The 13,257-nt window shown below is 53.8% G+C and overlaps 1 protein-coding gene across 4 annotated transcripts in view; it reads right to left on the reverse strand.

Annotated features, from left to right (window-relative positions):
• The window catches only part of ZBTB16 (zinc finger and BTB domain containing 16), a 54,150-nt gene that overhangs the window by 13,248 nt on the left and 27,645 nt on the right, over positions 1–13,257 (reverse strand). For all 4 annotated transcript variants that reach the window (XM_027699250.1, XM_027699248.1, XM_027699249.1 and 1 more), the window contains one exon: positions 6,003–6,089. In XM_027699250.1, the coding sequence (XP_027555051.1) occupies positions 6,003–6,089 (87 nt within the window). The remainder of the gene's footprint in view (positions 1–6,002; positions 6,090–13,257) is intronic.

Below are 13,257 nucleotides of genomic sequence, written 5' to 3' on the forward strand. Positions count from 1 at the left end.
GAAGAGGACCAGTTTCACTGGGGCAACCAGAGGTAAATCACAGAGGCATTTCTGGCCACTGCATCAGATGGGAAGCTGCCATCTACGTTCTTACTTGTCTTTACCACACTGGCTTCCCAGATTTCCTCTTCCCGGTTGGAATTTGGAGTGAAACCATCTGAAAAAACAATTCGACTTTCTGCTGAAAACCCAGCACATTTCCCCCATTGCTTCTGAACCACAGTTCAACTGATGTGCTAGAAACTGTTCTGTTTCCCAACGAAGAGCTTTGGTGAGGAGACTGAGGGGTCTCCCCATGGGAGATCACCATCACCACTGCTGTCACCACTGCTGTCACCACTGCCACCATCCCACCTGGCACAGAGCCCACCCACTGCCCACTCGCTCCACTTGTGCACCTCTCCTGGCCAGGGTGGCACCACTCTGGCATCCTCTGGCCCCATGGAGCCGCTGCAGAGCCCTGGTTCACATCCCATCTGACAAAATGACCCTGCTGGCACTGGGGCGGCTGCCCGGCAAAGCCAGGCCGGTGGAGTGACCGGCTGCTGCAAGGCACAAAGCTGGGACTCGCAGCATCTGCTTATTATTCCTGCACCCCCATCATTAAAAAAAGAGAAAAGATGAAAAGGCCCCCTTGGCAAAGCTGGGGAGACGCGGAGCGGCACCGAGCGCAGCCTGGCCCCCAGTTCTTGGGGGGTTTTTGTAAAGCAGGGAGATGCGGATCCTGGGGGACAAAAGTAACTGCTAAGGTAAGTTAAACCTTGTCGAGATGAACTTTCCTGCTATTTTAATTAAAAGTTCTTTGGAATTAAAAAGGACACTATTCAGGAAAGGCTGAAAAAAAAAATTCATTGACACCAGCCCGCCCCCCTCCCCTTTTTCCCAAGGAAAAGAAAAAGCTGTTTTTGTGTGTCTGCTCACCCAGCCCGCACTGTACAAAAGGAAGCGGATTTGCAGCAAGACACATGAGATGACCCCCTGACCCCGAGCCGCTGAAAAGTCCTCAATGGCATAAATACCAGATAATCAATCACATACCAGGAGGGCCGGTCCCCCTGCCCTCGCCCCCGCCGCCGGGTTTATGAGAGATGCACTGTAAACGGACACCGGCTCCTGACGGGAGGCCCCTCTCGGCATTCCTCTGCTGGACCAGGAGACCCCGGCTGCCTCCGAGCCCGCGTTTCATCCCTCTTTTATAAAGCCCGGCACGGTAGTGCCCAGCATCCTCGAGCTCGCCATAGCTGATCCCTCCTGCTCCAGAGCAAAGGGGGACGGAGGCATCTCTTTGTGCTCCAGAGGGACAGCCAAACATCCTCTGTGCCATCACAGGCGGGCACGTGTCAGTGCTGGGCTGGGCGTGCAGAAACCAGGGAGAAACCAGCCCCATCTACAGAAGGCTTTGCTTTTTTAGGGGCTGGCTACATGCTGGCTTTGTGAAGCCTTTGTGGGTTCTAGCAGTGACTGTGCCATGCTGAGGTCCCTTATGAGGCTCTGACCAGCACCCCAAACGCCAGCAGAGGAGGGCTGCTGAGTCCCTGTGGTGCTACAGGGCAACAGTGGATGTTAAAGCTTTCAAGGGAGGGAAGGGAAAAAACTTGCTGCGATACTGCACTGGTTTGGCTAAATGGGGAGCCACTTGGCAACTAAATTTGAAAATGCTTTTGTCTGCAGGTCAGAGGTTAAATATGTTCACACTAATCCCCTTCATCTAGAATTAAAGGACAAGAAAGATTTCTCTGTAGCTTAGCGAGAGGGCTTTTCTCATCACGCTTTAAATAGTATTTGCACAGGAAAATTAAAGGCGGACCATTGGTCCCGGTGCTGCTGTGGCTGCATGGCTGTGCCACGTTCCCATCTCCTTGAATGTTTTGGTGAATCCACCGGCTTGCATGATGCCCAGCCTCATCACACTTCCCCACGCGCCCACCTTGGAGTGCAGGGAATTCTTGCTGCCATTTGCTGTCAAGGTGGGAGAAGCAGCCGTGGTCTGGAAGGCAGGGAGATTCCCGGCTGCAGGAATGCGTGCCAGGACTCAGATTTCAAGCACTGTCACAGGACATTACTGTCAGACAAAGGGGCTCTGTGCTGCGCCCCCAGGACCTGCTGCCCCCAGACCCTGTGTGAGCTGGGGCCAGTACCTGAGCATCCAAAATCCACTCTTGCACCCAACAGAAAATCTGCAAAGCACTGACTGGGCATCACGGCACAGCATCGCTGGTGCTCCCTTCCCCCGGGACCGTGGAGCCAAGGCGAGCACAGAAGGGATAATTACCTCTAAGCGTACTTAATACTATAGTGCATTATCTCCAGCTATGGAGAAAAGCATGATCTGGAGGTACTTCCCCCAGAAGCCTCATCGAGCTGCTCTCAGAAAACTCTCCTGAGTCCTGTGAAATGGTAATAGAAAATCACAGGCAGCCCAGGAAGATGTCAGGTTGGTTTTGGTAAGGAAGTGTGCTGGCTGCTTGTGCTGGTTGCTCGTGCTGGGCATAGCTCTGATCAAGCCAACGCAGCAGCACAAGCCACAAGCTGCATCTCCCAAACCTGTGCCACTTGCCATCAGAGCAGGCACTGCAGACAGCTGTTGGTGACCAGTGCCACCACCAAGACAAGCCCCAGCCATTGGCAGAGTCATCCCAAGCGCCCCAGAGGAGTGCTGGCCTACCAACAGCTCGTGGCACCACACTGAGTGTGAGGCAAACAGAACTCATGTTTCAATGTGACTTACAGCTCTCATCACTAAACTGGCATGTAAAGTTCCACTTGCTCATAACCCTTCATTTCCACACTGGAAGAAGCAGTGTGCCACATACCTGCAGCACCACTGCTAGGTTTTGGGCAGGGACCATTCTGAGGCAGAGAAAGCAAAATAAACATGAGGCAATAAGACAAATACGCAAAGAATTGGACTCAATGTACATTTGCCAAGAATGGGGACAGCACGTGCCTGTGTGACAGCACAGCTCCAGTGCAGTCCCCCCTCCGCCTCCTCCAGGTTCCCACGCATCCCTTGGCAAACCCAAGCCAGTAACAGTCTTTCTGGGATGCTCTTCCATAGAAAAGCACCAAGAGCTCTAGCATATAACAAAAAAATAATTTAAAAATTTTTTAAAAATCCCTGTGCAGCCATCAAGCCACATTTGGCATGGGACCCAGCGCGGGGACATCCCGCCGCCTCTGCTCCCGGGTTCCTGCTCTCACCACTGGATTTTTCTCCCTTTGTACCTCTGCTTATACCGCACGACTGTTTTGAATCTCTAAAATAATGTGACAAGTTAATGATGGCACAATTATCTAAATGTTTAACAGACACGTTATCTAAGTGAATCGGATTGAGATTCCATCCCGCTGACAATAAACATCAATGGGAGAGCAGAAAGTGATAGGCAAATTATCGCCAACCCTGCAATTTCAATGCTATTAAATTTGGAGGAATAACAGCCCTGAGGCCTGTAAACTCTGAATAAAATAGACCCTTGTGTTTGGCCAACTATTAAATCAAAACGCTACCAACATCCCAGCAAAAGAAAAAGAAAAAGGGGGAAAGAAAAAGGGGGAGAAGATACAGAGCTTTTCAATTTTCAGTTACGTGGTTTTATTAACTCTTTTCTGCTACTTGTGTCTCTGGGCAGGTGATATGAGGGATATGAGAGATGTGGGTATGGGATGTGGGAATGGGATGCTCACGGGGGATGCGGGCAGGGGAGAGTGAAGGGTCCTGTGCACCCTTGGCAGCGCAGCCAGGGGCACGCTGACCCCACAAACCAGAGCCAACTACACACCGAAGCAAACACACTCTATATTAGGTGTTGATCATGCCCATGTGAAATTGGGTCAGGAGTAAATCCATGCTGTCCTGGGGACTGGCACCGCCACCAAACGCTAACTGCCTTGGCACACAGGAGGAAACTCGAGACAAGTCACCTCTGATATTTATAAACGTCGGCGCGAGCCCAAAACCCGTTAGCACGAACACCGTCCGTCCGCGCATCCCGACTGCCAGAGGTGCTGTCCAGGGGTAGTCAGGTCGTCTTCTCAACGCACTCTGTTTTTTCCTCTACATTTTAGGAGAAGGGTAAGGAATTTTCCATGCTCTCCCCCCTGGCATGGCACCGAGCTTGTGCTGCTGGAAGATGAGCCAAAACAGTTGCTGCTTTTCCTATTGTGATGGGATGGGGGCCAAGGACAGCGCACACCCGGAGAGGGCGTCTCGGCCCCGTGTCCATGGGGCTGCACACAGCACAGCCAGTGCTGCGCTTACAAGCAGGAACTATTTTTTTGTATCTATTCTTGTTTTGTGCCTCACTTTGGGAAATGAGGCGTCAGTTTTCTGCCACAGAAATGAGCAGTGCTCGATGCAGCACGTGTAAAACAGCCTGGCTTCATGTTGCTGCTGTCATTTGAAGCAGCAGTGGGAAAGGAAATAGGATAAAGGGGATCCTGGGTGCGGACTGTGTGTGTGGGAAACAGCCCTATATGCTGAAAGGAAACCCCCAGAAGGAATCTACCTGCTTCCCTACCAAAAAGGGCTATTGTTTTTTGTTTTTTTTTTACCTGGAAAGTTGTAAGGTCTTTTGCCAACCAGCCTGCTGCTAAGGGCGAAGGGAGGACGTCCAAAATGAATGCATTCTGGGAGATGCCGTTATTTGGGAAGGGGGTTAATTATAGCAAGGCAGGGGAGGGATGCTTTCTGTGCCAGGGCAGGGCACTCTGTGTGCCAGCAGAGGAGAGGAAGCAATTCATTTCAGCTGCCCTCGCCACCCAGCCCCACTCTGACATGTTTACAGCCAGAGGTGGTGATGACAAACCCGCTCCGCTCGGGTCACTGCGTCCCCTTGCTCTGGTTGCCTGTTGCCCTTTGAGCTTTGGCACAGTCCAGGCCCCAGGATTCACCAGCCAAAGGGGGTTTAATCCCCACAGGAATGTCAGGTTTGTGAGCCAAACCACGTTGCTGCTCTACATCTGTGGGATGTTTTTGGGTGCAGGCATCATTGAGCTGCATGGCCGGGCTCCCACCGGGTGCCCCAGGATGCTCAACCAGTCTGGGAAATAGAAGGAAAGGGGGAAGTAGCCACTATTTGCTCAGCCACCTTGAACCCCCTGCTTGGGATTGGGTCTCTCATCTCTGCACAGTTAGTCCCTTGCTCTGTTGACTGTCCTGTCACAGCCTCCTCCTCCTTGTCCTCAGCCTACAGCACATGGTTTCCAAATACAGCCAGAATGGCAAAGCTTGGCCTCCAGCTGTACGGCTCCGGACAGGGAGGGCAAGTACTTTGGGATTTATGGACTGGTGCTTGGCCAGCACGGCTCCAAGATCGGATGACGGCCGGAGCCGTTCCCACCTGGTGACACAGCACTTTGCATCAATCCTCAAACCTCGGCGTGAAGCCGGAGGGGCTCTCTGTGCCAGCCCCGAGCACAGACTCAAGCCAGTGGCATTTATCAGGGCTTTCAGCACTGAAAGACAAGCCTGTGCTCAGTTAAACTGCTCCCGATATAGCGCGGGAGGAGCTGGTGCTCTGCCCTGCTCCAGCCTGGCTTTGTGGGGTGAAAGGCTCCACCTGGGACTGCCCGGCCATTAATTTCCCCAAAACCCATAACAAACCTTTCCTGGGCACAGTGGCCTTTGCAAGAGGCATAAAGAGCTCCTTGTGCTCCCCATGGCAGTGCTTCTGAAAGGCTGGGAAGTGCGAGAGCAGAAAAATGGCAGAAGCCAACTGCTGGGAGCTCTTTGGACAGGGATGGCGTTTGCTCACAAAGGGAGCAAATGACCTCACGTTTGCTGCACCATCATTTCCCACAGTAATGCCGAGCAATGGTGCAACGGTGCTGTGCCAAATGGTGCCTAAATCTGTGCTTTGCTGTAAGAGGAACTGGGGCTGCCTGGGCAAGGCAGAGGCAGAACTGCAGAGGGTCCAGCTCTCCGTTGGGCAAAGGGTGACAAAGGCAGCCCAAATGTTAACCCTGTGCCTCGGTGAAGGATGAAGGGGAGTGCCACGTACCGGTGTGTGTCTGCCGGTGCGTCTCCAGGGCGTCTTCCTTGGAGAACTGGGCGCCGCACTGATCGCAGACCAGGGCTTTGGCACCCGCTGGGGAGAGAAAGGGGAGAGGAGGGTTATTTGAGGGACAGATGGACACCCACCTGAACCTGCACGGGGGCATTGCTGCGGCCACCAGCACCATTAACACCACAGGATGGTGCCATGGAGGGGTTTCCTGTTCAGTGTCCCCTGTGCAGACACCAAAAGCAGCGCCTCGCTCAGCCCTGCACTCTCATTCCTTGCACGTCACAGCAGAATACAGAGCTTCTTGCCAGGAAAAAATTAAATTAATTTATTTATTTATCTTTTAAAAAAATCATTAAACATCAATGTGTTTCATTAGCACTGTAACCGATCCAATTGCAATCGGTTTCCTGCCCCTTCCCATCGTGGCTGCTGTTTCCAGTACCCAAGGACAGACCTGATCGGGGATATGGCTGGAATGGTTCAACTGACTGAGGAAAAACCCAGGATTCCCAACAGCAGATACGGACCTTCCAGATGAAACCAGATTAACAACACACACAACATTCAACAGCATCTCTGTGGGACAAAGCTGAGGTCTTATTTCTTAGATTTCGAGGTTTGATCCATCTGTTGTGAGGAGCTAAGTGTGACAGAGCAGCCTTCAAGGCAGGGGCACCACCCCACAGAATGTTGTGCTGCACATTTTCAGGGGTCCAGACTGCGTCTCCCACCCCCTTCCCACCCTCAAGGCCCCGTCCCACTGTCAGGGTGGGATATGGGGAAAGGTGTGTAGAGAAGGCAATAGGGAGAGGGAGAGGTATCATGACATGCATTGAATAGAGAATTCCTTTGCCTTTAAATTGTCTCAGTAAAGGCTGGCTTGCAGGCAGAAATATTTGGCAGCGGCGAAATTAAACGTGATAAATTTTCTCGCCAAGCGCTGATCGATAATAGAGGTCTCATCTGTTAATCAATATGACAGTCTGCCTGTTTACTGTGCATATGTTGTTCCCCGCCACCCTCGCTGCGATGTCAAGTTTGCATTCAAAACAACCTGAGTGTGCCTGGGCCGTGCGGCCGCTCCAAATGGGCAAACACACCCAAACTTTGGGGCACCACGGGAAGGGTGGTGGGCAACTCCCCCTCACCTGCTGCTAGCCAGGGGATGCCACTAGGGATGTGGGGCACGGCCAGGATGCAGGTGCTGACGGTGGTCCCTTCCCTCCCCCGTGGCAGGGAGAGGAGCGTGGCCATGCAGATGCTGGGATGGGGAGAAGCTGCCGGGGAGGAGAGGGCCGGATCAATAGGGCAGCGGCGCGGGCTGCCCCCCGCTCGGCACACGGTGCGGGCGACGCGCAGCCAGCAGTTGCCAAGGCAATGGCTCTCCATCGCCACTCGAAGCTCCGCCGGCCCCACCACGTCAAAGTGTGATCCATGAGGATACAGCAACCCATGATTCGTGAGGACACGGCAACCCATGGCAGCAACAGGTCCTCCCAGGGCAGGGCAGCTGCCGGCACGTGCCTGTGCCCCCTCCCTGCGACCGCGCACTGGTGATGCCAGGGGTCCTGTGCTCAGGGGGGTTCTCGCTGCATCCACAGGCTGAGATGCACCAGGGCCCTGCTAAACACAGGGTTTGCTTTTTCTTCCCCTATTTCCACGTGGGGCGAGGGGGGGGGAGGACGGACATGCCAGCGCTCTCCGCAAGCCGTGGCCGGAGGGGCCGCAGAGCCCCAGGGAGGCACGGCCAGGCGAGGCAAAGGCGGCCAGCATCTGGCTGGGGGGCGGGAGGGGGGGAGGAAAAATTCCTGGCGAGGCGAAAATAAACAGGGCGAACGCTGGGAGGAGCTGGGCGCGCTGGCTTACATAAGGAAGCACAGTGTGTACCAAAACAGTGGACCCAAAAAAAGCCGGAGCTGTCAGAACAATGAGTACAGACGCGGGGCATTTACAGCAGGCGCTGCCGTACAGTTTTATTTACAGTACCTCTTATCAGCGCGGGAACAGCACGCCGCCTGCCAATTTCCAAAGGCCAGGACTGCGTGTTCTTTCCCTCAAGTAGATGTGTACTCCAGGCGAGGGGAATTTTTTTTCTGTCTCTGTTTTTTTTTTTTTCTCATCAGCAAAACAAAAACTGATACGGAGCCAGAATTCCTGTAATGTACACACGCCGGCGGGGAGGGGGAGGAGGAGGGCGGCGATTGAATATGTAAATAGTTCAAGGTTAATTTTACTATGTGAGTCACCGGGAAAAATGTCATCCAACATCTGAGCTTATTATAACAGGGCTCAAAAAAACCCCACCACGGTTCGCTGTTTGTTATGAAAGGGAGTAGGACACGTTGGAAAGCGGAGCTCGTGGCAGGGCTCTCTTCTCCCCCTCTCGCCTTTCTCCCCGCTTTAAACAGAAACCATCAGTCCCTCCGAACGCACGCGCAGGTTTGGGGAGGGTATATTTAGCCAGCGCCTCGTATCGCCTACAGTGCACAGATATCTCCGGATGATCTTCCCGATGGGACGGGACAGGACTCCGCGTGCTGCCAAGTATCGGCTGCCTTTCGGCGCGAGCCTCACTGTTGGCACCAACCCCCCCGCCGTACATTTATATCCGCGCAAGAAAATTTATGGCCCCTACCTAATAAAGGTCCCTGCTGTGAACGAGCGAGGAGCCTCCGCTTGTTCCATCCCGCGCAATCTGCGCAGTCATCGCTGCCCCGTGCCCGCCCGGCAAGGTCGGAGCTGCCCAGGTCTGTGGTGCCCCCAGCAAAGCCACAAGGAGGGGCAGAACTCAGGCTGGACTTGATCTTGAAGGTCTTTTCCAACTTAATGATTCCATGATTCTATTGTTTAATTTCCTCTCCAAGAAATGCAAGGGAGCAGTCTGATCCCGGCTGGGCCAGGCAGTGCTGCCAGGGCACACAGTGGCTCTCGGGAGCGGGATGCCCCACGGATCATGGCGAGCATCCCTGTGGGTGAGGCAGGGGCTGCGGCTCCCTCCTCACCAGCCAGGCTTTAGCTCGGCAGGTTGGACGACAGGGCTCATCTCATTCCAGCCACCATCACCCCAACAGTCCCTCCCAACACCCATCACTTAATGACTTTATTGGGGAAGAGAAACTTTTGTGGGGCTGGAGGCTGAGCGGCTGTGGGAGAGGCACTCTGAACTCTAGCTCAGGAAAAGACAAGGAATAAAGGAAAAAGAGGGGCCACCAGCATCCTCTGGATGAGAAGGAGGAGGATGGGTAAGGGAGGAGGAAGATGGGAAATTGGTGAGATCAGTGGTGGGGGGGATCCAGCCCTTCCCCACTGCCATTTTGGCATGATGGCCCCGCCAGTACAATGTGACATCTCCTCCCCCAGCAGAGGGGATTAATAAAAATTTGGGATTATATATTATTAACAGCCTGTAATTGGTGAGAAGGTGGGGACGGGGGGGGAAATATGGATTAAAAAAAAATTGCTAAGTAAATTTATGCACTGTCGTCGCTTTACTACCTAATTAATTCAGTAATTTCAAAAACAATTTTATTTATGTTCCGTTTACCACATCAGAAGTACAAAGAAAAAAAAGCATCAAACCACAGTGATGCTAAAATAATACCTCAAGGCATCTATTTTTAATCAGTGGAAAAAAAAAAAAGGGAAAAAAAAAGCAGAGCCGGCCCTGGTTTCTATACAATCTCTGCTGGGCAGACCACCAACTCAGGGAGCGCAGCAGCCGAGCCCTCTGCGAGTGCCTTCCTGGCTGCCGAAAACAGAGCTTGTCAAAAAAAAAACAAATCCATAATGGCCTGAGGCTCCTCTCCAATCTATTTTCTGCTCAGCTGGTTTTAAATGAAGTTATTATGAGTCATTAAAACACCCGCAAGCCTGTGGAAGTCAGCCAATTACAATTTTAAATTTAGCCTGTTCTCTACCCCATTCTCTTGTTTTCTTCTTTTGCCCACATCAAGCTGCTTTTGAGTTTTTATTATTGCCATTATTATTATTATTATTACTATTATAATTATTATTATTATTATTATTATTTCCCTTTTCCCCTGTTTCACCCAAGTGGAAGAGACAGTCATGAAAATCTCTGCACTAAAAAAATACAGTAGAGAAACCCAAGAAGGGCTGAAAAAAGATGGAGCTGCAGAGCAGGCCCGGAGAGCTGGCTTCAGCTCCTGCTTCCCAAAGTGCCATCGAAAGGCAATAACTGAATATTAGAAAAAGCATGGGTGCTACAGGGTGAGGAGGGACTCCATGCTGGAATGCCAGAGGCTCCACTGGGAAGGATGCTGTAGCATCATTCCACGGGCTGCCCTGGTGAGCCTTGGGAAAGCACCTGGAATGATGGAGCAGGGGCTTGGGGGCTGGTGAGGTGGCAGTCACCGGCAACACCATCACCCAGCCTTGGCAAGCCAGAGCCACCGGCTCCCACACCACACGGGAACAGGTGGAGCACGGGGTATTTTAATTTTAAAAATAATAATAAAAATGCAAATTTTTAGCTTGGGAGCCAAACCTGGCAGGTTTTTACATAATCCCCCCTTTCTGCCGCCCCGCCAGTGCTGCTCTCTCTAGCAGCATCCTCTCCATAGGGAAAAAATGACAGACCCCATCCCCGGCAGCCCCGCACGGCGAGCGAGCACGGCGCGTACTGCACAGCCCATAAAACTCCAAACAGCCTCCAGACACTCCTGCAATCGTCCTCCATCAAAACACTTTGTCTTGCATACAGAAATGCGGCGGGGCGCCGCACGGAATACCAAATCAGCCCGTGACGGTGCGGGGAGGCGGCTCCTTGGCAACCGGGGGGGCTTTGCCACCGCCACTGCTCGACAGGAAACAAAATCTGTCAAGCCTGTTGGGCAAATGATAAACATTAGTGGTATTAAAAAAAAACCAACACAAAAGCTGCGTAAATGGCTGGTGAGTGCGCGGGGAGGGGTGGGCAGGGGTGGGGGCGCTCCTGCCCCATTTACCCCTCAGCCCAAGTGAGGGGGGTCTGCAGCACCACAATCTTGGGGGAAGTTTGGGAAGTTTCCCCCCTCCAGCAGAAAGCAGGTATGTGGCGATGGCCGCAGACACAGGGAGGGAACAAGACAGATGGATGGACATTGGATGTGTTGGGCATGGGGAGCGCCACGGTGCGAGGGGTCCTGGAGCCCCTCTCTGCACCCCACCTTCAATAATGTCAATAATGTCAATAATGTCAATAACAAGGGACAGCCAAATGAGGGGAGCGGAGAGAGGTGGCGGCGGGTGAAAAATAAACACATTTCATCAGGTAAGGGCGGGGGGAGCAGGCAGCTGGCTCCGACCCAGCGGCCAGGTCCAGGAACCCGGCCAAAACAGGAGCTAAAAAGCAAACCATATTCTTCTGGTCTCAGCTCAGGCTCTCGAGGCAAAGAGGATGGGGAGGGGTAGGAGGGGGGGGCGAGAGAAATGTATTTTTCATCAGCCAGTGTATAATTTATAAACAGCATTAAACAGTTTTTGTTTTCTTTCTTCCTCTCCCCCGTGTGCGCGGCTTGGCCGGCAGTCAAGCCTGCATTAATTTCTGCTGTGGGTACAGTGTGTTCTTGGATGCACATCTGCGGATGATCATAAACGCGGGAACGCTGGCAGAACATCCAGACCTGCCGGCAGGCCGCTGACATCACCCGGGACCGAGCGCGGGACGCCGGCCAGCCGGGGCGGGGGGGCCAAGGCTCCCCGGGGAGCCGCCGCGGGTACCGGCCGGGGGCGAGGGGGCCGGAGCTGCCCTCACCCCCCCTGCACCCCGTACGTCCCACCTGGGGGAGAGGCGCAGTGTTTGGTGGAGGTGGATGACCCGGGATGAGCCCCCTCCCCTAACGCTGGGCAGGGAGAGCTGAGGGTGGGATTCACCCTTCCCTCCTGCCTGAGGTGCCATCCCTACCAGCACGTTGGACCACACTTCCCCAGCAGCCCCTGCTCCCTCGACAGCATGTCTGTCACCCATTGGGACGTTGGGGCTTTTGTCTGCCCCTCCTGATGATGCAGGAGCATATTCGGGTGGGGAGGAAGGGTGTGGGCCAACAGGGCAGGGGTCTGCAGAGCTGCTGCCTGCACGCTGCCCATGCTGCCCATAAGCATCTGCATGCATTGCTGGTTATTCCCTCCATTCCCAGCCCAGAGCAGAGAAGAGCTGCACAGCCATCTCCACGGCAGAGATTTCTGCTGGACGGAGAGGCAAAGTGAGAGGGGACAGGCAGAAACCCACCTTCCTCCCTGTCCTGGGGAACACACCCAGCTGACAGCAGGTGCTGAGTAACCGGCACCCCAGGCTGTGAATGAGCACCCACTGAGCACCAGTTCTGGTCAAACCAATGGTGCTTCTCAACCACAGCACCAATAAGCCAGGTCTCCCACCTCTCCTTCCCTGGCAATTCGCTTTTCTGGGAGTGGGGCAACTCTCAGTATCATCCTTAGAGGTGTCTGAGAGCTCAGCTGCCAGCAGCGCGGGCAGCACGTAGGGAAAGGTTCTGCACGGCATTAAAGGCTTTACATTTATGCTTTACACTGAGAGTCAACAAGCACCTGCAAGGCTGCTGCAATAACAGTGCTGTGTGCCCACCCTGCTGCGGAGCACCACACCCCCCAGGAATGGTCCCCAAACATTCCTCAATTGGGAACCAACCTCTACCACAACCCATCAATGGCTTGGATGGGGAAGCTGGAGATGTCAACCCTCTCAAACCCTTTGACACCAGGGCTGAAGGTGGGTGCCAGGGGGCACAAGCCATCCCACCACAATGCCCTCCCAAGGGGCAAACTCCCAACTAAACACATGGTCCATTAGTGCAGATGCAAGCTGCCTTTGGAGCTGAAAACAAGCCCTGTGCTGCTGCTCCAGCACAACCTCGCTGCATCCCGGGCTGGCGGTGGGGGGAGGCGAGGGAAGAGGTGCAAAGGTCTCCTGCTTTAATAAATAACAGCGCTGGAATTCGCAGCGGCTGTTTGTGAGTGCGAGGCAGAGCTCTCCCCCCCCCCCCCCCCCCCCCCGCGGATTTTACAAAAAAAAAAAAAAAAAAAATTAATCCTGCGCAATGACAAGCTTGGCTCGGTGTTCACTGTACATACTGTACCCACAAAGCTGGCTGCCTGCCAGGGACAGGCTGCGAGCCAACACGACCATAACAAACACGAGCCGCGTGCACCAGCGCTGTGGGGAACCAGAATCCTGCACCCCAGACCTGGGGGGGGACCAGCATCCTGCACCCCAGCACTGGGGGGGGACCAG

This window comes from Neopelma chrysocephalum, unplaced genomic scaffold (genome assembly GCF_003984885.1).
Source record: "Neopelma chrysocephalum unplaced genomic scaffold, ASM398488v2 Primary Assembly neopelma1_138, whole genome shotgun sequence".
Taxonomy (NCBI): Eukaryota; Metazoa; Chordata; class Aves; order Passeriformes; family Pipridae; genus Neopelma; species Neopelma chrysocephalum.